Source organism: Sinocyclocheilus grahami, unplaced genomic scaffold (genome assembly GCF_001515645.1).
Source record: "Sinocyclocheilus grahami isolate Dianchi unplaced genomic scaffold, SAMN03320097.WGS_v1.1 scaffold106.1, whole genome shotgun sequence".
NCBI lineage: Eukaryota > Metazoa > Chordata > Actinopteri > Cypriniformes > Cyprinidae > Sinocyclocheilus > Sinocyclocheilus grahami.
The window spans coordinates 159056-183984 of record NW_015505285.1 but is presented as its reverse complement, the minus strand read 5'-3'; the positions used below and the strand labels follow the sequence as shown (position 1 = coordinate 183984).

The 24929-nt window shown below is 37.5% G+C and overlaps 3 protein-coding genes and 2 long non-coding RNA genes across 6 annotated transcripts; 3 read left to right on the top strand and 2 right to left on the bottom strand.

Moving 5' to 3' along the window:
- The first annotated feature begins 11 nt into the window (after positions 1–11).
- Positions 12–12711, top strand: LOC107588571 (protein Mis18-beta-like). 2 transcript variants are annotated; one of them, XM_016276713.1, is made up of 6 exons: positions 12–303; positions 469–535; positions 633–755; positions 3207–3288; positions 3437–3548; positions 12701–12711. In XM_016276713.1, the coding sequence occupies exons 1-5, from the start codon at positions 87–89 to the stop codon at positions 3521–3523; spliced, it is 576 nt and encodes a 191-aa protein (XP_016132199.1). In that variant the 5' UTR covers positions 12–86; the 3' UTR covers positions 3524–3548; positions 12701–12711. The 2 variants fall into 2 exon arrangements, with proteins under 2 accessions (XP_016132199.1, XP_016132198.1); XM_016276712.1 differs by lacking the exon at positions 12701–12711 and having other exon boundaries at positions 3437–4106.
- On the bottom strand, positions 1330–1815 carry LOC107588572 (uncharacterized). Its single transcript, XR_001609600.1, has 3 exons — positions 1744–1815; positions 1544–1657; positions 1330–1419 (listed from the first exon to the last, which is right to left on the bottom strand). It is a non-coding gene; the product is annotated as an uncharacterized lncRNA (long non-coding RNA).
- LOC107588573 (uncharacterized) lies at positions 7665–9407 on the bottom strand. The gene is made up of 3 exons (XR_001609601.1): positions 9198–9407; positions 8868–8928; positions 7665–8151 (listed from the first exon to the last, which is right to left on the bottom strand). It is a non-coding gene; the product is annotated as an uncharacterized lncRNA (long non-coding RNA).
- On the top strand, positions 11987–15577 carry LOC107588683 (transmembrane protein 39B-like). The gene is made up of 8 exons (XM_016276893.1): positions 11987–12007; positions 12096–12218; positions 12308–12391; positions 12484–12638; positions 13461–13803; positions 14236–14423; positions 14969–15089; positions 15233–15577. The coding sequence occupies exons 1-8, from the start codon at positions 11987–11989 to the stop codon at positions 15464–15466; spliced, it is 1269 nt and encodes a 422-aa protein (XP_016132379.1). The 3' UTR covers positions 15467–15577.
- A 2630-nt stretch (positions 15578–18207) lies between these two features.
- On the top strand, positions 18208–23977 carry LOC107588714 (coiled-coil domain-containing protein 28B-like). The gene is made up of 6 exons (XM_016276934.1): positions 18208–18361; positions 20794–21046; positions 21177–21349; positions 21562–21716; positions 23189–23211; positions 23713–23977. Exons 2-6 carry the CDS (start codon positions 20811–20813, stop codon positions 23765–23767), a joined length of 642 nt encoding a protein of 213 aa, XP_016132420.1. The 5' UTR covers positions 18208–18361; positions 20794–20810; the 3' UTR covers positions 23768–23977.
- Positions 23978–24929: the final 952 nt, after the last annotated feature.

The window sequence follows — 24929 nt, the reverse complement described above, 5'->3', positions numbered from 1 at the left end:
CCACCTAAAGTTCGAGCTCATAAATGAATAAACGTGGTTTGCGACGTCTGGTGTGAGCAAGAACAACAAGACTTGCTTATGTAGTCATGTCGAACAACACTCGAAGTTTTCTCGAAAGCTCTTGTGATATCGGTCCATGCGATTCGACACAGACTAGTTCAATTGCAGATCAGCTAAGAGCAGTCTGTATGGTAGACTATAGGAATTGCAGTGTTCTACGATGCATGTCATGCAACACAGTGCTTGGAGACTCTCTCGGCATCTGTGGGGAAGTCCAGAGCCTCAAGAGTATCATTTGTTTGAGTAAGTTGTTCTTGGAATAACGTTACTTTTAAAAGCATGCAGATTCTAAAATTCTAAAGATATGAATGCAGCCTTGAATACTTTTGTAAAAAGCACCAAAGGCCAAACATGTGGGTGACTGTGTTGTGATGATAACCACTGCATTTTTAATCTTTCCCTTTGAAGAAGTTACTGAGGATGTGAGGGTAAACAAAAAGCTGGAGATGAGTTTGAATGGTCCTCTGGCTTTCTCGTAAGTATAGCTGTCTGTTGATCTCAACCGTTTCATCTTATGTCCAGCATGTGTATGTGCTGGATGTCCCATCATCCTGTGGTTTCTCTGTCTGTAGCACCCACCAAGTCCTTCACTGTGCTGGTTGCCATGGTGCCGTTGGCCTGGTTCTTCACTCCACCCCAGAGCACCTGTCTGCTTTACAAAACCTCTTCCTTTTACGAAAAGAGCTGATAAACTGGTGGGTGTAATTTGTTATAATAATGTCCACACAAACAGAAGTGCATTTTTATTTATAAGGAATAGTTCACCCAAAATGAAAAACTGCTCAAAATCTAACCACCCTCAGGCTATCCAAGATGTAGATGAGTTTGTTTCTTCTTCAGGACACATTTGGAGAAATGTAGCATTACATTATGGGTGCCGTCACAAGGAGAGTCCAAACAGCAGATAAAAACATCATCATAATCTACACGACTCCATCAGTTAACGTCTGTGAAATGTAAAACTGCATGTTTGTGTGACTGGAATCATTTGGATGACTTGTGAATTATTGTGTTGCTTTTATCAGCTGTTTGGAATGACGTTATGCCGGCACCTATTCACTGTTAATTATCCATTGGTGAGCAAGTGATGTAATGCTAAATTATTCTAAATCTGTTCTGATGAAGAAACAAAATCATCTACTATCTGGATGGCCTGAGAGTGAATAAATGTAAAAAGATTTAATGTATATTTTAATTTTTGGCTGAACCATTCATTTAAAGGGGTCATATGATGTTGCTAATAAGAACATTATTTTGTGTCGTTTCAGGTGGAACTGGTGTCTCTGTGTCCTTGGGTGAGGACGCCTTCCTCCTCTTGGAGCCCCTTCGGCCCTCCTCTTGTGCCGGCTTTTCTTCATACTAAATATTTTTTTTAAATGAATTACAAAACCCAAGACGTGGATATAACGTGTATATCTAAAAGTAAAAGATGAAACCGTCCAGATTGAAAATAAAACTGCAGCCTACATACGCTCATGAATACCTGAGCAGTGACAGATGTGGAGCCACTGAGCTTTCTCTTAGCAGTGCGGCCTTTTCCCCGGCGCTCGGTCACAAACGTTGTAGTGTGCGCATCCGCGGTGGCTGCATCATTATCCTGCAAACAATGCAATGTAATTCCGTGACAGCAACTCTTCCCATTTCAGAAAGATTATGGTGACGATGCACAAAAATAATACTCACATTTTCAGATGTCTGGTGTTGTTGTTGTGAAAAGTGTTCTTTTAAAGTTTTCAACAGCTTTTCAGCCTCATATTATTTTCCACATACTGTACATTATTGTTTCTCGTCTATGCCCCACCTTTATGAACCACATCGATTTTTACAAAGCTCATTGGTCTGAAAAGCGAGGTGTGCTGTGATTGGCCAGCTACCCAGTGCATTATGATTGGCCGAATACCTCAAGCGCGTGACAAAATGTTATGCCCCTCACCATACTGTGATGATGCCCTGTCAGGCCAGGGTGATGATTCAAAAACATGAAAACCCATTATAAACAAGGCATTCGTTGCATCCAGTGGGGACATAATTATGGATTATAATAACTTAAACTGTCTTTTTACGCGTTGCATTGTGCCGCGTAAACATAAAACAATGTCTGCATTTGTGATCGGAGAAGTGACAAACAACAAGCCCTACTCTACACTGCTCAAAACTCGCGTTTGAATCATCAGTGGCAAATTCTTTAAATATAAAAACATACTTACAGTCTGTGAGTCAGAACAGCCGGCATTGTAGTCTACTCTTCCAGGATCAGGAAACAGTCCTCCATAAAATGTGCTACACACATCTGAATATTTGGGATGAAGTGTTCTGGAACCGTGTTGTAAATATAACTTAACCACTGATTTCTAGTTGTGTCTATTTTTGGAAGACCGAACAAAGTAGATTCGCTTTCACAACGAAACACAGCATCACACACGGCGGCCTAGAGTGAGCGGCGGCGGCCTAGAGTGAGCAGAGGCCGGGGGCTAAAGTGAGGAACGGCCGGAGGGCTAGAGTGAGCAGAGGTGGTGGACTTGAGAACGGCGTGGCCGGTGGATTCAACGGAACGTCCGGAGGGCTTGCGGCAACCACATGTGACGACCCCAGGCTGGACTCCGCTTCGTCCACGGTGAAAGCCGGTCTGGCGATCCACAGCGCAAAGTTGTAGTATTTCCTCAGCAACCAGCACGGATCAGCTCCAGGCATGACGAAGCAGATATCATCCTCTTTTGGAAGGCCAAACAAAGTAGTTTCGCTTTCACAACGAAACACAGCACCTTCACGACATGGCGGCGGCAACAACAATACTACAGCGAGAATAAAAGTTACGCCTTCTTTCTTTGCGTGAACATTTGGGCGGCGTTATGCAAATCTTCCCACATAGTGATGTAGATATGTGGGGGCGTGTTTGAACGAACTGTTTTAGGTAGGCGTGGTTGACTCTTTAACTTTTATAAAGAATCTCTTTGGATTTGAGACTTTAGTCTTTGCAACTTTACAGATCTTCTTTATACACCAAGAGCTTGTAACACTCCAAAGAGAAAGGAAACATTTAAGTCGCATCATATGACCCCTTTAAACTCTTTTAATGAATTCTTAAATCAGATTTTTTGCAGATAATTTATCTTTTTTTTTTATTTGACAAATGGTTTACATTTTAGCTACATGCTAAGAAGTGGTGCATGTGTTAAAGCCTCCAAAATCAACTTCAAACACCGACTCATGGACAAAAATATTCAAGAGGTGAGTATTTATGCCAATAAATAATTACCGTTAATTTTACAGAAGGGGATCAACATTATATTTTATTCAGTTATATTATAGGTTGCCTTTACAGCTACTCAACTCACTTGGGTTAAACATTGTGAATTTTTTTTTCTCCTCTTTCTAGCTGAAGCAGTATTTAGAAGCTCAGCTGAAGCAGGTGAAGATTCTGGAAGGAATGATGGAAAAATTGTGCACACACGATGTAAACTAAATAAATGCCAGGCATGGAATATGTAGTTTTATTATAACTGCTGAAATAAAGTGTATATATATTTTTTTGTATTATGTACTGAATACTAACTAGACTGTTTGTTTATTAAGTATTGGTTATTTCTTTATTTACATTATGTGCAGAGAAAGGAATAGTATAAAAGTATATATTGTGTTATTAAAGAAAAATGACTAATCTAATCTCTTACACTACAAGACGAAATATAACACTGAAGAAAGAAAACACAACACATGTTTATGATTGGCACCATGCTGCTTTTTTTATTGCTAAAATTTAATATTTTTTGTACAAAATCATGCGGGGTGCATCTGTAGTGCATAGATCAGACTAAGCATAGAGTTTCACATTCAGAGGCAAAATCAGCAATGCATATCAGGTCATCAAAGCATATAAACTCACAATTGTTAGTTTTGCTAAAACGCACTGTATCTTGCCTCTCGAATCACAGACTTGTTACATTTTCATACAATACTCAAATCCAAAAAAGTAACTTGTTTTAATGAATACATCTGTGAATAATTTACAGCAGCAATAAACCTTTGGGATTTCATGCATTTGAAAATAGTCACAACATTGGTCCACTCATAGATTTATCACATTTTTGCATAAATATGTTCAAGCAAAGCTTAATTATTGCATGCATCACAAAACATTTTTTTATCCACTTCTACCATGCATCAACAAATGTTTTTTGCACTCTTAAGAAAATACTAGTTAATTCCCAATGGATCTTTTTCATTTTGTAGTATATTGTTTATCCAGGATTCACTGAGACAATGAATCATCAGAGTGTCACAAACGGCTACAGAACACTGCTCATATTGCTGTTAATGAAAATAAGCTGTAAATATACATACAGCTTATGTGCATTCCACAATGGTTTGAATGTAAACATGCAAGGTCAATAGAAGGGCATAAGCCCTGCAGAGAGAGAGAGATATATATATATATAGATATATATATATATATATATATACACACACACACATTTAATACCTATCAACTTTCTTCCACCTGTCCAAAATAAAAAAGGTCTTTCATATTTGTCAGACCCTTGGAGCTACCTTCACATATTTATTTGGTGTCAACGAATAATGGGGCTGTTAACAGCAACTTCTGTACTACCAAATATGAGCAATGGGATGTTCTAGATAAAACGCTTACCACTGTCACAAATATGCTACAGATTTCTATTTCACAAACACCACTGAACTATTCCGACACTATAATTCATGCATAAACTGGTTATTGCTTCTAAACGTTGAACTTAATACACATCATGGCTTGCATATCTTTGAGTATATTTAAAAATATAGTTTGCATTCCAGTCATTGAGGTATTTATCTACATTACAATGCTTTGATAATTGCTTTATGCCACTTAATATACTACGTGTTACTTTAAAATCTAGAGTTTCTGCTACTAGGAATAATCTACCCACAGCTCTAGTCTGAGACAACATTACCTGATGGAGAATGCAATATTAGAGGTATGAATACAAACATAGTTCTAGGTTACCCTTTCTAATCAGGACGAGAATACTTTAGTCTTCTTTGCGTCCGATTATTACATAACGTTTCAGAATCAACTGTTTCCATAATAAGGAATCATCTTGAAACAGGTATGAAATGAAACTCTTCACTTCTTCTAAGCCACCAAGCCAAATTTTCTGCCCGTTAGGGACTTTCGTTTTGATCCGAGTCAACTATTTTGGGCCCAGAACTTATTTTTGCACAGTACAAACTAGGACAAACTCACACAGTGCTTATGAAACATATATATGTATTTCAGCATGGCTAGCTGCACGTCAATACCAACCGCCATTTTTCTAATCCTCAGCATGCTACAACACATTATTATTAATTAATAGTGATTACCTGTGAATAAACAACTGTGTTTGCCGATTAAAAAGTAAAACAAACAAACTCAGCATGAGTGAAAAAATGACTCGTCCAGTCACCTCTTAATCAAATCGATCAAGATGTAGATGCTGCATCCATGGTGGTTACTAACTAAATCATTATCTGCCTATTTTATTTTCTAAACGACTTTATTATAGCATATACGGAATTTCACTACGACTATTAAACTCAGCAAGCATCGCTACCGTACATGCATGGCCATGTTTATGCTGGCACTACAAATCCCGCCACCCTAAAGCAAGCGGATGAAACTATACATCATTTAATGGAAGACATTGGTGATTTTGTTGTTTTTGCGAACAACTTGTCACTTGTTTGTACAATATACATATTCATCTCAAAACAAGACAAAGGAAAGAAACAAATATTGCACATTTCCCACACTGAGGCCTCACTACTCTTTCTCCCATGAAAATTCATACTCGGTACATGACACTCTTATTTCTACCAATCCATATGATAGAAACTACTGTAAAAACGAAACAAAAACTGGGTACATTTTCTCAACACAGATGAAGTTAAATTCCTACTTTCGCAGTGCACTGTTGCTGAGGACCGAGCACAGGCTGTGACCAACGTGCCATAATCTATTTGAGATGAAACATTAAAACATACTAAACTATTAACAAATATTTTAAAACGTTGTGACCAGGGTCTAACATTTAACCATTCTACTGCCTTTCTTCAGGCCTAATGAGGATGATAACCATGAGAATGTTACTGGATGAAAATTACATGTTTATTTCACTCTGCGTATTTTCTTGGAAAACATGTAGGACAAATAGATACTGGCAGCCAAAACTTCTGAATAATTCAGATTTTTTTTTAATGGTCACCAAGGCTACATTTATTTGATTTAAAATACAGTAAAAACAGTAATATTGTAAAACATTATTAATTTGAAATAACTTTTCTATTTTTATATATTTCAAAATGTAATTTATTACTGTAATGGCAAAGCTACATTTTCAGCATATATTGCTCCAATCTTCAGTGTCACATGATCCTTCAGGACACAATCTAATATGCTGATTTGGTGCTCAAGAAACATTTTTTATTTTTTATCAACATTGAAAATGTTTGCTTCTTAATGTTTTTTTTTTATGGAAACTGTGACACACTTCCTTGTAAATGTTAATTTACAAGTTAGGATAAGTATGATTTAAAAAAAAAAAGAATACTTTTATTCAGCAAGAATGCATTAAATAATAATATATAAAAATAAATGCCGTTCAATTAACTTTCTATTGCGCAAAAAATCCTGTAAAAATATGCCATAGTCTCAAATCTTAAGCAGCAAAAACTGATTTCAACACTGACAACAATAATGAAGGATCATGACACCAAGTAATGTCTGCTAAAAAATTCATCTTTGCCATCACAGGAAAAAATTACTTAAAAAAATATTCAAATAAAAAAAACAGTTATTTTAAATTGTAACAATATTTCCCGGTATTACTGTATTTTCATCAAATCAATGCAGCCTTGGTGAGCAGAAGATACTTCTTTCAAAAATAGTTAAAAAAACTTAATTATTCCAAACTTTTGGCCGACAATGTGATATTCCCAAACCTATTAATAAAATAACATACATGAAGTGAAAAGAAACATGCTCACTCTTCCAACTGATTTCCAAACCATCTGACAGACAATGATTCGATTTACATCACTGTGAGAAAAGCATGTGAATATAGTTTGATTGGAGTGCTCGCTGTGTGGGTCTGAGCTGTGGTAACTTCTGAGGTAGTAAAATAATTATATTTCATTATGTCCTGCATCTCATTAGCACCCCACCCCCACTAGAAAGGTTTACCTGTGGAATTTATAAAGCTTATGCTCAGGTCAGTGTGCCACTCTCTGTCTTGGTTTGTCAGTACAAGTACATAGAAAACATGAAAGCATGGTTCATGGTTTTGCAAACGCACCAATATGAGTTCTGAATTAAGAGAACAGCTATCTGTCTACAGTTTGTCGTCTCAGAAATTAAATTTTCAGCCATTTTCAAGACTAAATAAATGACCAAAGAGTGCTTTACTGGTAGGTTTAAAGCTAAGCAATGGAAATAGACAATCGGTAGATGGAAGCTTTAAAAAAAAAAAAAGACATGTCTAGGCACTTAATCTGCAGATAATAAAACTGTTGGATGAAGCTACTTCATCTTGCTTGCATGATTTAGTTTTGACAAAGAGTGCTTTACTAGTAGGTTTAAAGCTAAGCAATGGAAATAGACAATCGGTAGATGGAAGCTTTAAAAAAAAAAAAAAGACATGTCTAGGCACTTAATCTGCAGATAATAAAACTGTTGGATGAAGCTACTTCATCTTGCTTGCATGATTTAGTTTTGAAATGTGCATTTGTTTTACCTGCAAAGCAAGTGCGCTTCCACTATTTCCATTTTCACTTTTAACACAACCTGCAATCATATAAATACTACACTGGACATTATTTATAACAAATATGACCAGAAGATGGCTCTGTACTGTGGCACAATTGTGTTACTTTTTTTGGACACATGAAGAGCTTATGGTTCTTTCATGGATAAAAACAACTTCAGTTGTCGTCTCCAAGTGCAGAGATGATATGTTCATAGACCAATGAACAAACATTTCCCTGAAACAATGCTGGAGGAAAGTCAACTTATCGGGATGGAGAGCAGTTTGAAGAACAAAGACATGACGGTCTCATCTGCACAGAATGGACATATGAAACAGGTCAGATAAGGCAAGGAGGTAGGGCTGAATTGACAACATTGATTTTAATCAATTTTGTTTTGATAAACCAATATCAGTTTTTAAATCCCAAGATCAATCTTTTAGTTTATGCTATTTTGTTGATGTGTTAACAAAACTAACAAAACATTATTTGTAGCACACCTGCCATCCAATAATCACAATAGGCCCTAACAGTATTAGCTTTCAAATCATGACAATTTTATCACAAAATTCAAACAATAAATACTATTTTGACAATCTATAATATTAGACATGGAAAGAAACAGTACAACTTGCATGTACTACAAGCAATTTAAATGTTTGTATAAATCAAACAACATTTTATTGAAGTGTTTTAACTTTTATATTGTATGAATCAAATTACATTTTTGTGTTGGGTGTTGGTTATTATAGCTAAAAATAAACAGCAATTGAACTTAAAAGTTTGGACTTGTTCATTTAACCTCTAATATTATTGAAATGTACCAAATGACAGGATTCCCTGTAGTTTACTACATTAGTACATAACATGTACTGTACCTGATATATACCCAAATTAATTGAAATCAGAATCGAATAAAGAGATGGTGGATCCGAATCAAATTGATTTGTTAAATCAGTGTCAATACCCAGCCCTACTACAAGGAAGTAAGTTATCTTGTGTTATTTTTGCTGCACAAACTGACCTACCTGGTCATGAGCTCCTTTCGTGACTGTTTCTTTCTCTTCTTGATATGACATATGAAGGGCACTGTTTTGATAAGACAAAGCAGGTTAATTAAGATCTGCATTCTCGTTTAACAATATAGTTATTAGTTTTAGAGGACTTATGAAAGGAAAGGACAAAGTGCTTGAAAGAACAATGAAAATGAACACACAACCAAATAATGCGCATCTCTTCTCCTGCACAATGCATGACCATCTACCGAGTGACGCAAGTGCTGGAATGCGAAACTGCAACACAAAGATTAGACAAAGACCAGCTCCTGTAGTGCATGTCAACACTCATCGTGCACTTACCGTCTCTGGCGATCTCGTGCTGGTTTCGAAGCGAGTGAACTGGAACTAAAAGTCACCTCCATCATACTCGTCGGTTGAGTAGGACGGGCCAGGCTCTGAGATGTTCGATGAGCCTGGCCCCGCTGCGCTGCTGCGGAGGAGGACTGCGCGCTACGCCATTTCGGTCCCGTGTGCTGTACTCTGCTGCTGCAGCAGCCTTCTTCCGGCGCGCATCGGTGTCTGCGCTCTGATTGGGCAGCCGAGCGATCCTTCAGGCGAACAAGACCCGCCCTCTGGGACAATAACAGACACCAGTCCACAGGTGAAGAGAGATTTTTATAGGCTGTATATGAATGAAAAATGTACAGCAGCATTATAAATAACAACCAAGAGAAAGGTAGAAAAAAAACCGCCACAGGGAATCAAAAACACAATAAGAAGATACGTGAAAGAACATGAATAATTCACATACTTAATAGTTTGTTCATGAATCATGATTATTTAGGAAAAACTTCCAAATATTGAAAGTCTCGATAGCTTTGAAATCTCTTATGCTCACCAAGGCTGAATTTATCTGATCAAAAATACAGTAAAAATAGTAATATTGTGAAATATGATTTCAATATAAAACATCTGTGATGGCAACAATGCTGAATTTTCATCAGGCTCCAGTCACGATCCTTCAGAAATCATTCCAATACGTTGATTTGGTGCTCAAGAAACGTTTCTTAATGTTGAAATCAGGTGAGCTGCTTGATATTTTTTTCAGAATATTTGGATAAATAGATTTTTTTTTTTTAAAGAACTGAATTTATTTGAAACAGTTTTTCTAAACGTTGTGGATGACTTTGTCACTTTTGATCAATTTAATGTGTTCTTGCTGAATAAAAGCATTAATTTCTATAATAATTAAAAAATATTACTGGCCCTAAACTTTTGAACAATAGTGTATGTGTATGGACTTTAGCTACAATTTTTATAAGAATATTTTAAATATATTTAAATACAGGAGATTGACACGTGTGGAGGGAGATTTGTTTATTTTGCATATAAAGGAGGACAGATTACTGATGATAAATAAATGACTGTATTAATAATATACAACGTGTTGAATGCAAATAGCAAAACTAAATACATATTTAAAAACCTGTTTGTTTTTATGGTTTATGGGGACTCTCCATAGGCGTAATGGATTTTATACTGTACAGACCGTATATTCTATTGCCCTACACCAGGGGTAGGCAAGTTCGGTCCTAGAGAGCCGCAGTCCTGCAGAGTTCAGCTCCAAGCCTAATCAGACACACCTGAACAAGCTAATCAATGTCTTCAGGATTACTAAGGCTATATATAGGCAGGTGAGTTTTTTTTCAGGGTTGGAGCTGAACTCTGCAGGACTGCGGCTCTCTAGGACCGAACTTGCCTACCCCTGCCCTACACCAACCCTACCCCTAAACATACCCCTTACAGGAAACTTTCTGCATTTTTAGATTTTCAAAAAAACTCATTCTGAATTATTTATAAGCCTTTTGAATTACGGGGACACTGAAAATGTCCTCATAAATCACCTTCTCGTTGTAATACCTATGTCATACCCATGTTATTATACAAATTTGTGTCCTCATAAACCACATAAACATGCACACACACACACACACACACACACACACACACACTGAACACGCAAGCACGCACGCTTGCCTCCTCCCCCTTGCGTTCTGCGCGTGCGTGCGTCTGCGGTACAACATAAACAGAATGAGCTCTCCTCGTTTACTGTCAGAAATTAAACAAAACTCTTTGCATCCCAAGTAATTAAGTCTGTATTTAAGTATTGAGTGCGTTTCAAACTAAATCTCACAGTCGCCTTATCCGGACTAAACTCCGCGGCTGAAAGTGGTAAGAGATTTTCTACGATTTCTTGAAATTAGATTATGTGCAAATGCAACAGTGCTAGGCCGCAGTCTTATAATCGAGCATGCATTTGTTTTTATGGGCGTTAAGATTCAACCGTACCCGATAAATTGTTGTTGCATTTTAAGGCAATTTGGTTTCAGAATGAAAAAAAGACATGTCTTTCAACCTACATGTTTAACAGCAACGCTTCCGCAAAAGTTGCCCATCAATAAAGGCTGGGCTGCAAAACACTAGAGTGACCTGGAGAGATTATTCCCTTTCTTAAGCAGGATACAAAATTCTTTAAAAACTAACCATAACACAAATGCATTTTTATGCTTGTTATAGTGAGACCAACTTTGTGGCACGTGCATTGGCAAGCCAGTTGTGCTGCATCATGCGGGTCTTCTTTATCAATGTCAATGAGACCAGTGGTGATGGAGCTCTATATGGTTGGCTGGGTTTGCATGGGGATAAATCTGCTGAGCAATGAGCCCTAAAATGACAAAACTTAATGTAGTCACACTCAATGCAAACCCGTGCGATTTCTTGAAATTAGATTATGTGCAAATGCAACAGTGCTAGGCCGCAGTCTTATAATCGAGCATGCATTTGTTTTTATGGGCGTTAAGATTCAACCGTACCCGATAAATTGTTGTTGCATTTTAAGGCAATTTGGTTTCAGAATGAAAAAAGACATGTCTTTCAACCTACATGTTTAACAGCAACGCTTCCGCAAAAGTTGCCCATCAATAAAGGCTGGGCTGCAAAACACTAGAGTGACCTGGAAAGATTATTCCCTTTCTTAAGCAGGATACAAAATTCTTTAAAAACTAACCATAACACAAATGCATTTTTATGCTTGTTATAGTGAGACCAACTTTGTGGCACGTGCATTGGCAAGCCAGTTGTGCTGCATCATGCGGGTCTTCTTTATCAATGTCAATTAGACCAGTGGTGATGGAGCTCTATATGGTTGGCTGGGTTTGCATGGGGATAAATCTGCTGAGCAATGAGCCCTAAAATGAGAACGTCCTGTTTGAGCTCTACCTGTTTGCGTGCCATCTTATAGCTCTGTTCGTGCATTATGTCAACATCTACAAAACAGTCTGGTGGTACCCCCCCTCACACCCACCTTCACACACCTCTCTAGTGAGTCACATGTCATAAGTCTTAAATTAAACTCCACAGAAGCATCCAATGTTCATTTTTCCACAAAATGATTTTTTTTGTCTCTGCAGAACTTCCACCTCATTGATTATAATATGTTGGTGTTCACCATCATAGTGCTGGCTCGCAGGCTAATTGCTGCCATTGTAAAAGAGGTAATGTGCATTATCTCCTAGCTCTTCATTCCATTTTAATAGCTTTAAAAATGAATAAGTTGTGCATTCTTTTCCTCCTCTTTGCTCCAAAGGCATCACAAAGTGGGAAGTTGTCCTTCCCGCACTCTGTCTTCCTGGTGACGGCACGTTTTGCCGTTCTGACTCTTGTAGGATGGAGTCTGTGTCGTTCACTTATTTATCTCTTCAAGATGTATTCGGTACTCAGCCTGCTCTTCCTCTGCTATCCGTGAGTAATAATCTACACATCCGCTGCTGTTGATTCAGGTTTTCAGGTGTTGTCATATTTAGCATTGTTTTGTGAGGTTTCGTGGGTGAAATCCAGTCATTTCAACAGGAATCCACGTGATCTTGAATTTCTTGTGAAGGTGAAAGATTTCCCTCACAGATTTTGCTTCAGGTTGAAGTTGGTCGCACAAATTTGCCATGTTGGCCAACAGAAAGGTGGTTGGTCTGAATGTGACTTCTGTGTGAGATATGAATAATGGACCTTTTTGCCCATGACATTTTGCTAATGTGACTGCACCTTTACTGCTTTCATAATGCATGTATGATGGGTCATGATGGTTGACTTGCTACTGATAATATGATATTATTTGGAGTTTATGGTCTATATCAGGGCTGTCCAAACTCGGTCCTGGAGGGCCGGTGTCCTGCAGAGTTTAGCTCCAACTTGCCTCAACACACCTGACTGGAAGTTTCTATGCCTAGTAAGAGCTTGATTAGCTGGTTCAGGTGTGTTTGATTAGGGTTGGAGCTAAACTCTGCAGGACACCGGCCCTCTATGACCGAGTTTGAACAGTCCTGGTCTATATGATGGACGGACGGACGGACGGACAGACGGACGGACGGATAGATAGAGTAGTACTTTGATGTTCACTTTGATGTTTTGGCTGGTTTATAGATTTAAATGTGCATAAATGTGCAATTATTTTAAAGTAGATTTGAGTCACCCATTCAGAATTTTAAAGTCATGGCTATCTGTTTTATAATATTTGTAATGAATTCAATTGTATTATATTGTAATATTTCATCTATCTTTCCTCCTCAGGTTTGGAATGTACATCCCTTTCTTCCGACTCAGCTGTGACTTCCGGAGGGCTGGATCCATGTCCCCATTGGGCAGCATGAGTTCTAAAGAGGTGAGCAGTGCTGCTTTGGGCCGTGGGGGACGGGACTATCTGTCCGTCCTGAAGGAAACATGGAAGCAGCACACCAGTCAGCTGTACAGTGTTCAGCCCATGCCCACCCACGCCTGCTGTCTGTCTCCTGACCTCATCCGCAAAGAAGTGGAGTACCTGAAGATGGACTTCAACTGGAGGATGAAGGAGGTGTTGGTTAGCTCCATGCTCAGTGCCTACTACGTGGCGTTCGTACCTGTTTGGTTCGTCAAGGTGAGTGCATCGACAAGTGGTCTTTTGGGCATAAACGCACATACAGTGTGTGGACTGGGAGAACGGGTTTGGTTGATGAGGAACAGGTGATTCATGTGTAATGAGTCGATAAATTCAGATCAGACTGGCTGTAGGCAAAAATCATTCTTGGTGTTTAAACTAGCATATACAAATTTTTTCCCCAGATATTATTTTTATGGCTTTCTATCTGCCCTCAATGCAAAACTTTGGTTTTGGCGTCATGGGTTTTGTTGAAATTCCTCTGGATGGAGTTTGTGTGATAGTTTGTTTTATTGTATTGCTTATGTATATTATAGATTTGTGTGCTAGTGTGTTATACGTGGCACAGCACATTTTGTCTGAGACATAAATATTTTAAATAAATTGCTTTACATTCATGCATTCTTTCTTAATTTTTCTGTTTGTGTATAGAGCACACAATATGTAGATAAACGCTGGTCCTGTGAGCTGTTCATCCTGGTTTCTCTCAGTACTTCTGTCATTCTGATGCGGCACCTGTTACCCCCCCGCTACTGCGACCTGCTCCACAAAGCTGCCGCTCACCTGGGCTGCTGGCAGAAGGTCGATCCTTCCCTCTGCTCAAACGTCCTCCAACACATGTACGTCTGACCTGGGGTTATAGAAATGGCATAAGTTTAGGTTGTGTTAGGTTTTTGTGTGCGTCTTTGCTGGGTTTTGAATAATATTCTTTTTAGTTCTAAAATGTAAGTATAGCAGGTGCTGAATATTTCCAAATGCATTTATAAAAGAGCCTAATTTAAATTCTTGTTCACAGTCTGATGTGCACTTAGCCTTAAAAGAATACCTGCATTGTGTTGCATGTTTCAACATGTTCATTTGATCTTGGGTGTTGCCGTCAACAACAGATTTATTCATAGCATGTTAAATGAATTTGAAGCCAAGCCAGCATGATTTTTTTTCAAAAATCACAACTAGAATATATTTCTGTTACATACTGATTTTAACCTGTTTTTCCTAAATAATATTACCTCATTCAATTAATTAATTAATTTATTGTTTATTTATTTTTTATTTTGCATGTAATATTCTTCTTAAATTGTGTCAAAATGCATTGTTTTTAAGCAAATGTAATGTTTTTTATTTTTTGTAAGGTGTACTAGCTATCTTTGTCTGTTTCCTGCAGATGGACAGAAGAGTACATGTGGCCACAAGGAGTTTTGGTCAAGCACAGTAAAAATGTTTATAAGGCCATGGGCCATTATAACGTAGCAGTTCCCTCAGATGTCTCGCATTATCGTTTCTATGTAAGTATAAGCTGTAGATGAACTCTAGAACAACTTTGAATGGAAATGTTTTAGAAACATTATTTCAAAGAGTTAATAATATATTAATGGGAATGGTATTGCAATAACCACTGTTCCCCTCTTTTTTCCCTTTCTTTTAACAGTTTTTCTTCAACAATCCTCTTCGAATATTGAACATTCTTATAATCCTGGAAGGTGCAATGATATTCTACCAGCTATATTCACTCATGTGTTCAGAGAAATGGCATCAGATGATATCATTAGCTCTAATATTATTCAGTAATTATTATGCCTTTTACAAACTGCTCAGAGACCGAATAGTTCTGGGAAAAGCGTATTCGTATTCAGCCAGTGCCTCCAATCAGAAAGTCAGTTAGACAAGGATAAATTATTGTCGGTCATCACAGATGAGCAGAAAACATGCATGAGAGCTGTTTATTTTTTCTACAAGTGCATTTCTGACTTGCCATAAAATAAAAAGGAATCATATTTTTGTACTATGGCTGGTTCTCTGAAGTTTTCTTTTAAAGGACATGCATGTCCTAGTCAAACACAATGGTGTTTCTTTATTTTGAGTCGAATACTATTTAAAAACAAGTAAGCACTAGTTTTATCATTATCATTATTTCTTAGGTTTATCATTAGTCTGTTACTGCAGTGTTTCCCAACCTTTTTTTAGTCACGGCACCCTTTGGAAATTTTAGCAAACTTGTGGCACCCTACAAAATAAATTGTCACAATATTTGAATTTCTAACTTCGATATGATACTTTGAAAAGTATCGATATTCGGTACAGCAGGGAAGAACTGCAGAATGTGTCATATATATATATATAAAATGTATATGTGTGTCAGATATTTTTAATATTATGAATTGTTTTGTCCATGGAGGCAATCAGTAGGCTAATTTCTAATGAGGAGACCAATTTATATGACAGATTTTAATGAAGGTTTTTTTTTATTTTACGTGAGCATAACGGTTAGCAGATCAATGAATGAGAGGGCAGAGTTACCAGAGTTGCCAAGAGTGATGCGAGAAGACTGCCACTATATGATGGCGGATCCAAAGCGCAACGTTTGTTAATAAAACTTTCATTTATTCGTTTAATAGCCTATAAGTGAGTGTCTTTGTTGCTGGGTTTTCATTAAAAAAATAACAATGAACCACAAACTAAGCATTCGTTTTAAATAAGGGGAAATACCTTATTTATTTGGGTTACAACGGCTATATCCATCTTATTCATTTTGTCAATGCAAGGTAAATGTTTAATATATGCGAATTTGCCATTGTACTATTTTATGGCTGATGCGTTTTAATTAATAAGATATTTAGGGTAGGCTATAGACTAATGCTTGGAAATGTTGTTTAAAGTTTTCAAGTCCATTCATTATTTGTAGCACGCAAGCCACTCAATAATCGCAGCTTTGGGCTTTGTTACTTCAAAGTCTCAGACTTCTGTCAATTTTATGATAAAATACAAACGTATTTTTACGCTCTTTAATTTGTAGTGAGATAATTCGCCTCAGTTCAAGCTGTATATGAATCAATTATATTTTCTTCTTTAATATTTGCAGCACGAAATAAACATGAATATGTGAATGCATGTTGAAAAAAATCAGAACAACTTGATACAAACGAATGTCTCATGAATCGATCAATCAGAGTTTTAAAAAAAGTCAAAAGAATGAAGGATGCCACAGACTAGGCCTATGGGTGGAATTTTCACATTATATAACATGATTTTATTATCTTAATTTTAACTGTATTCTTAAAATATTATGACATTAATTTTATTTATTTAGTTATTTTTTAAACATGGCACAAAAATGCTGCCGTATAGGCTACTGAATGCAAACACAATTTTAGCACATCAGCCCAAAAAACAAACAAACAAACAAACAAACAAAAAAAATTATAATAAAATAAAAAAACAAAAAAAAAAAAGTCAAAAATAGTGAGGGGATATTTGAATTATTTGTTAATAAACGAATGTTTTCTGAGTCAATGTTGACTATCCATCCTCATTGGACGTGCCTTTAGAGAGAAATGCATCTTTACGGATTACATAATTAAATTTTCGATTTGAATTATTTCGTTTTAAAATAGTAATTTAAAGCATTCTATAGATATATTTATCATGTCGGTGAAGCGTTCCTGCACAAGACCAAGACGACAGAAAGCTCATCCTGTTTGTTTTCCTTATTTTACAAAAGCACAAGGTTTTGTTGATATTGTGAGTGCACACAAATACAATTAGACCCTTTGCAGTTCCGAATGATGTATACTATTACCTTTATGAGCAAAAATGAGGCGTATTTTTAAATTTTCGCTGTTATTAAAAACAAATGCAAGTGATCGCGCTGGCGCCTCCATGTCCTGCAGAGCACGCTTTAGCTTCCACTCTCCGCACAAACGATTGGACATGCACCTAACAGCGCTCATTTATCTTGGTTAAATGTTTAAATGAATACTGTGAAATGCATGAAGTGTTTTATGTCTGTTTATTTTAGGCAAGTCGTGTTGGTTTGAGAAGGCTAAATTGATCAAACATAATGCTCAACTCACTGTCTGCCGCCGCCGCTTGGTTGTTCCTTTAAAAAACAAAAACTTGAATTTAACAAACATAAAATGTTCCAAACATATTTCTAAATTAACTTAATAAAGAAACAAAAAGAAACATGACCACTTTGCCATTAAAAACCAAAACGGAAGTATTTTAATAGCTGTGTAATGGGGAAGAGAGAGAGAGAAAAAAAGTCACGGGATCCATACTAGTATTCACAAAGCCATTTCGTTTTTGTGGTATATAATGGTTTATTAAAAGCCGCTATATAAATTACTAGCTGTGTGGATGAGGCTTTAATAATTAGTGTGGGGTTCTTCAAACTGGCTCTCAGCTCGCGTCTTCTTGTGATTACGCTCTCTAGTATGGTGAAGGTTCTGCTCGTTCATGTTGATGTTTTGGCGTCACTCAGAAGCATACCAATTGGTGAGGCTTGGCTCTTGAATATTAATTAGATAGTCGGGACGCTTCCTTAATGCCGTCCAATAGCAAAAGCGTGTCTCATTAATATTAATAATGAAGCTTCACCATAGTACTAGTCGCAGAATCGCGGTCGGGAAGTAGGAGAGCTCACGCTGCAGACGGCAAGCACTTAGTATATTAAAACGGACCGCGTATAAATCCTGAGTTAATGAAATGGAAAAACCAACACGGGCACCTTAAATTTTCGTTGGAAAGCTCAAAGAGCTTCATCCTTGTCCTCGAGCCGGTGAGTAAATCGTTTTGTTCAGCGACATGACGATGTGCGCATCGTGCCTCACGGGGCATCCTGTGCAAATCCCTTCCAGTCAATGTAAAACCCTCTTCGCCAAATGAAAAATGCATTAGATCTTGCTGTTGTGTTGATAAACACATCAAGTCAGACGCTAAGAGTCTACAACTGCAAAGAAAAAACAAATAGTCTTGCATGATATACAGGACGACGCTAAAAATCTTCGTATTTATTTTGTAAAGTAGTGCATTAATTAAAATGGAAATTTTGGGGGTGATTATTTATCTAAAAGCACCATGATTGACCCAGATTGTTTAGTGCTTACTGGCAATGAACGATCTTTTACAGGAAAGGCTATTATATACAATCTATAAAATACAAATATATACGATGCACATATTCATTTATAATATGCAGGGTTAATATATATATATATATATATTTTTTTTTAAATTTATTTAAAAAATTTTTTTTTTTTTATATATATATATTTTTATCAAATCCAATTTATGTTACGTTTTCCATTGATATAGGGTTATTGGTGGGCAGGAACATTTGCTCGTAAATTAATTTATAGTTTTTCCCCCTACTTATAAGGACTTAAACAATAGACATACAGTTAAATGCTTTTATTCCAAAAATTGCTTTTCTTTAAAATGTTCTATTTTCAAAAATGTCAGTTGTGTATTTAGCTAGTTAACTGACCCAATTAGTTGCGGTTTCTGAGAAACAATATTTAATATTGGTATACTTGCAGTAACCAAATATATATATTATATTATTTATTTATTTTTTAGTTGCTGCGATTTTTAAAAAATTATAAAATAAACATTAAAAATACCCTGATGGTAGACATATATTATTTTATCCCTGGCGGATGGACAGCAGGCACCCGAGAGTCCCAGAGAGATCTGAAGCATCTAAAAATATTTCAGCACCGGAGCGCAGCTTGATAACACTGTATTTCTTTACACAGTGTGAGAAACAGAGCAGCAGAATAAGCAAACCGGAAAATAACAGAGAGGCTTGGCTTACTTTACCCATAAAGTTTGGTGGAGTTTGAATCAAGCTCCTTCTTAAATAGGATGATAAGAAGGCATGTCTTGGTAACCAGTTAAATTTATTAAGCATGTTATCTGATATCGTTAACATGGCTTCATGCAGTCACTCAAAAAATTTAATTTTCCATTACATCTGTTAGCAGCTCAAGGTCAGATATTAATAATTGCTGCCTGTCTTGTGATTGTTTAAAACTGTCTCTCACTGACCTGCTAATGATTGAAATCTGCTTCAGCTACAAAGCTGAAATTGACTTTAGTGCAGTGATACCAACGGGACTGAAGCATGGGACAAACCTTCACATTTAGGACCCCACATTATTTAAAGGTGCAGTAGGAGATCTTGGAAAATGCTAACTTTAGCCTGATAGCACTGAAAGTGAACGTCCCACCCTCCCTGCAATCGCCGTCTAAAGCCACGCCCCCTGAACACATTTACGCTCACAGACCAGAATACCAGAGACAACATTACTACAATAGGCTACATCAGCGGTTCCCAATTCCAGCCCATGTTCCGAAGTGAAGTAAACTTCAACAGATTTCCTCCGCTCAGCGCTCAGGGAGTAGGGAGCAATGAACACTGTGTAGGGATCATATCGATCGGAACACAGTTCATGCACGTAGCTCACTTCTAACGAGCTGATTATCTGAATCGGGTTTGTTAACTAAGCAAGACATGCAAAATATGCAGAGCGGGCACAAGGACTGATTGGGAAGCACTGGGCTACATCATGTTTCATTCACACTGGTGAAAAAACTTTAAAAGTACTACAATACCAGGAAGGAAGATCGGGGTTTGTTAACTAAGCAAGACATGCAAAATATGCAGAGCGGGCACAAGGACTGATTGGGAAGCACTGGGCTACATCATGTTTCATTCACACTGGTGAAAAAACTTTAAAAGTACTACAATACCAGGAAGGAAGATCGGGTTGTTGATGTTTGTCTGCCATTCTCAGTCTGTCTGCACTCTGCACAGTGTGTGTGAACGTGCTGATGACGTATCTTGTCTGCGCGAACCGGGTGCACAGAGGTATGCTAATACAAACGTTGACAGGCAGGTAGGAAAGCCAATTAAAACGCTCGGACCGAGCGTTTTGATTGGGCGAACATTTCTTGGTCCTAGGCCTTCCACAGAATATATAAATACAGATAAATACATTTAGACCACTCAACTTAATGATTGCTATGTGATGTGAAGAGACTTTCAACCAGCATAACAAAAAATGTTTCTGAAGACAATCACCTATTGCAACTTTAATCTGTCTCTGTAGGGGTTATGCTCCTGGTTGACTTCCCACCATAGCCAAAGAGCTCATTTTGTTTTTTCATACATCTCAGTAGCTGAGAGCTCTTGTCTGTGTGTCTTAGAAAGTGCCACTGCCCTCATGGAAGACAAGAGGAAGAAAAGGAGTCCCAAAGTGTCCCTTCCCCAGCCCCCTCCTCCACCAATCAACCCTCGAAAGCTCACCGTTCTCCCAGCGAGTAAAAGTGCCACATTCTCATTGGGTTTACCCCAGCCCCCCTCCCCAAAACCCAGGGGCAAATACAAGAGATCGGTGGGGGCAATGGGTCCGTCTAAAGAAGCTCTCACTGTTCCTGTGGTTCCCCCCAAAAACACAAGGTTTGTGTGTGTGTGTGTGTGTTCTTCAAATGACATATCATAGATGCTAATTTGTTTTTGAGTTAGTAATTGATATTTCCAAATTGTGCCACATAAAACTGTCTAACAGTGATTCTGTTTCCATTTGTAGGCCTCACGGAGAGAAACCCAGAGCTCCTCAGCCTGCCGGACCCAGCCGCGTATCCCAGTCCTCCTCACCACTCCAGCACTCATTCCTCACCGGCGTCTCTGATGTGAGGGAGATGGAGGGAGGACTGCTCAACCTGCTCAACGACTTTCACTCTGGAAAACTACAGGCTTTCGGTATATACTAGGGTTTTATTCAGAAGCCTTAGTAGTTTGAGCTGTCATTAGAATTGTTTTGCAGTCTTAACGTTGAGGTTATCAGGTCCATTTTTAAGGAATGCAAAGGTGTGTAAGGGTGGCACCTTGACTACACCTAATTCATCAGTGAGTTAATTTAGATTTCAGAAGTCTAGGAAGGTACTTTCACAGTTTCCACTGTGTGTTTGCAGGTAAGGTGTGCTCCTTTGAGCAACTAGAGCATGTGAGAGAGATGCAGGAACGTCTGGCCCGGCTGCATTTCAGTCTGGATAGTCATGTGGAGGAGCTGTCTGAAGACCAGAGAAAAAACGCTTCGGACCGTAATCTAGAACACTTGCTTTCTAATGTAAGATATTATTTAATCTTCTTTAATAATGCATCTCTTGTTGGGTTGCACAATTAATCTAAATAAAACTGAATTGTGATATGGTTTAGTTTATCATCAAATCGCAAAGGCTGCAATATAATTTTTTTTTGTCAATTTGATATAGAATCACTGCATTTTTGACCAAACTGTGCAGCCCTATAAACAACCAAACCTGGAAGTTGAAAAAAAAAATCCTATTTTAATCGCAATTTTAATTACATTTTTATCCCAAATCGTGCAGCCCTAAACTTGTGAGTATTCATACTGAACCTTAAACCACAGACATTCATTTTCCCACAAGTTTATATTTGATCATTACAGTAGACACACACATTAGTAGAGTCTGGATCTAATGGATATGAAACACCAGTCTACTTGTTCTCTCTCCACTATTCAAGCACTCTGACTCTCTCACACACAGATACTAAAGGACTGGATACAATAATACCCTGTATCTGAATACAGGCCTGTGGCTGAATCTTGTATTATCATCCAAATCCAAGTGTCGCTGTCTGACTGTATTCTTTCATCAGTCTGTGAAGGGCTAGACAGTTGCTATTGATAGTATTTCCCTTCTTGCTGTCAGCTCGGTGGTCTGTGGTAGAAAGCCAAGCGGATTATAGTGTGTGTGTGTGTGAATTTCATTATGGGTGGTTCACTTAGTATAACAGAGTGTATATTTGAATCTTAAGCAAGGTAATGTTATGTTAGGACTATTAAGACTTTTGCATTGTGACAGTATTTTTAGGACAACAAAGCATACCCCCTCACCATACTCCATAATGCATCTCAGTGTCTTATTTTTAAATTTTTCCATTATTCATGTTATTGATTATTGATTCTCATTAGATTCTCATTACTGTACTACAATATTTTTTAATCAGATTTAATTAAAGGCAGCACTGCAGATACTACCATGATCTTTTTTTTTTTTTTTTTCAAAATTCAAAATGTAAATAATACATATTTATTTATAACAATATTAATGTTATATTAATACAATATTTATTTAGATATTATTGTACTACGGTTATTAAAATTGGGATTCAAAAATGATCTTAATAAATATTAAATTAATTCCTTTTTTGGGGTAAAATCATGTGACTTGGACATGTTCATGAAATGCACCCATTTATTATAAAATTAGAGTCCAGGAATTCACAGAAGCTAGGTGATAGACAACTAGTGTTAATAACACATATAAAACAAAAATAAACAATTTCGGATATATTAAATTAGTATACTGTTAGAGGATGGTGTAAGGAAAAGCATTTCTGCAGTGCAGTTTGTAATTTTTGAAAATGGACAACCTGGACAACACAAGTCATCTCAGTTTTTGTTAACATACAGGCTGAATTCCAGACGAACCCAGATTGATAGATTGGTCTTTTTAAAGCATCAGCGATTAAATAGATTTTTTTTAATGCATCTCTTGTTTTTTCTCCTCTTAGCTGGAAGAATTGAGCAGCTCAATGTATCCTTCCATATTATGGATTGCATGTGTTAAAATATGCCATTTTACTTTACCTTTGACATTAACCTCGAAAGTGTTTGGAGTCATTAAGATGTTAACAAAAAAATTATGATTAAGTCCCATTTTATGCTAATAAAATACAATGTTTATTGACTTTAACAAATCTTTCAGCTTAATCAACATGTTTTGTGAAAATGTTACATGGTGTTTTCCCAGGATTTCTGTTTATCCAGAAAGGGTTTGTGTTACACTGAAAGCTCTCACTGCTCTCAGCTAAGCATTTAGTTTTAGTTTCAGTACAACCAGGGATTGTGTTTCTCAAAACATCTTAGCTGAGATTATTCTAAGATCAGTTGTGTCCTAATGGAAGCCTAATTGATAAATCCAGTATATGTGCAGGAAGAAAGTTGAAGTCAGCATTTTTATGTGTAATAGGAGCTCCAGAGCTTGTACATTAGATGTACATTAGCAGTGCATATCTCCTTAATGCGGTTTATCCAGACAGAAACTCCACCTGGCAGAAAATCAAGACTTACCCAAGACCTCCAGCACCTGAAGCGGGAAACCAAACCCAGCTGACCATCAAATCACTGTGCCGACCAAAGCCCAAGATGCCATGGCTACAACTCAACTGCAAGTTAATGAAGCACCATCATCGTGATCTGTGTCTAATGCACATTCTCCATGTGAACGAAATTCAACTGCAAAAATGGCACTTCTTGTTTTTCAAATGTTTTGATCTTAGCATTTAAAGTGGTGGTTCACTGTTTTTTTTCTAGGCTTGATTGTGTTTATGGGGAGCAGTCTAACATGTGCTAATGCTTTGTTTAAAAAAAAAAAACATTATTTTTCACATAATTTACCTTTATTCCACACCGCTCTGTCCCTTCTCTGAGAAATACGCTGATCATTTCCTGCTTTTATGAAGCCCCTCCCTCAGAAATAGGCGATGGGCTCTGATTGGTTAGCTAGTCCAGTGTGTTGTGATTGGCTAAACCGCCTCTAGTGCGCGTCTAATCGTCCCGCCCCTCACCTCAGCAGCATGTGCTCCGGTTGTATTGTAAACAGCGGCGTCGTTAATATCGCTTATCAGTTTGAGCCCGATTGAGAAGCAGAGGATATTATTGAAGAGGATTGTGCAGAACATGTGCAAGCATGACTTTTAATGGTAGGCCAATATTTTTTGTTTGTTGTTGTCTCATATTTTTAGATACGTGGTTATTTGTAAATGCTACTGCTTATGTTAGCTTTTAATATACTGTTTTATCCTGATTAAAGCTTTAATACAGTACGGCAATTGCACGTGTGTCCATGTTTAACGCTTCTCATAGCTATGTGAAAATAAGTGTATAACTGTAACAGTTCATGTTTGGAGCTGAGCTGAATGAGAGAGAGAGAGAGAGAGAGAGAGAGAGAGCGAGAGATGCAGAGCGTGTGCAGAGCAGGGGATGGGAGGAACAGTATTAAGAACCGCTGCTTTAGAACATTGATTTTGAAACTTGTGAATCCATTAAAATCGTTAGAAGACAGAATCGCGATTCATATATGAACAGATTTTTACGTGCACCTCTAGTTTTCTCTTCTCTAAAGCCACGCAGCATGGCCTCGCCCCCTTTGTTGCCTTTTCCTGAGGGCAGGGTTTATCTGGGTTTGTTACGTCACGAACCCGGGAAGTAACTCGTTGTAGTCCCTACCAGCCGTTTTTGTAAGCATTAAAC

Bases quoted from the DNA above. Each gene is read 5' to 3' on its own strand.
- LOC107588683 (XM_016276893.1), top strand. From the start codon at position 11,987: ATGCGGGTCTTCTTTATCAAT. The intron at 12,392-12,483 runs GTAATGTGCATT...TTTGCTCCAAAG, and splicing joins TTGCTGCCATTGTAAAAGAG to GCATCACAAAGTGGGAAGTT. The intron at 14,424-14,968 runs GTACGTCTGACC...TGTTTCCTGCAG, and splicing joins TCAAACGTCCTCCAACACAT to ATGGACAGAAGAGTACATGT.
- LOC107588714 (XM_016276934.1), top strand. From the start codon at position 20,811: ATGGAAGACAAGAGGAAGAAAAGGAGTCCCAAAGTGTCCCTTCCCCAG. The intron at 21,047-21,176 runs GTTTGTGTGTGT...TTCCATTTGTAG, and splicing joins GTTCCCCCCAAAAACACAAG to GCCTCACGGAGAGAAACCCA. The intron at 21,717-23,188 runs GTAAGATATTAT...TTCTCCTCTTAG, and splicing joins TAGAACACTTGCTTTCTAAT to CTGGAAGAATTGAGCAGCTC.
- LOC107588571 (XM_016276713.1), top strand. From the start codon at position 87: ATGTCGAACAACACTCGAAGTTTTCTCGAAAGCTCTTGTGATATCGGT. The intron at 304-468 runs GTAAGTTGTTCT...TTCCCTTTGAAG, and splicing joins CAAGAGTATCATTTGTTTGA to AAGTTACTGAGGATGTGAGG. The intron at 3,289-3,436 runs GTGAGTATTTAT...TCCTCTTTCTAG, and splicing joins TGGACAAAAATATTCAAGAG to CTGAAGCAGTATTTAGAAGC.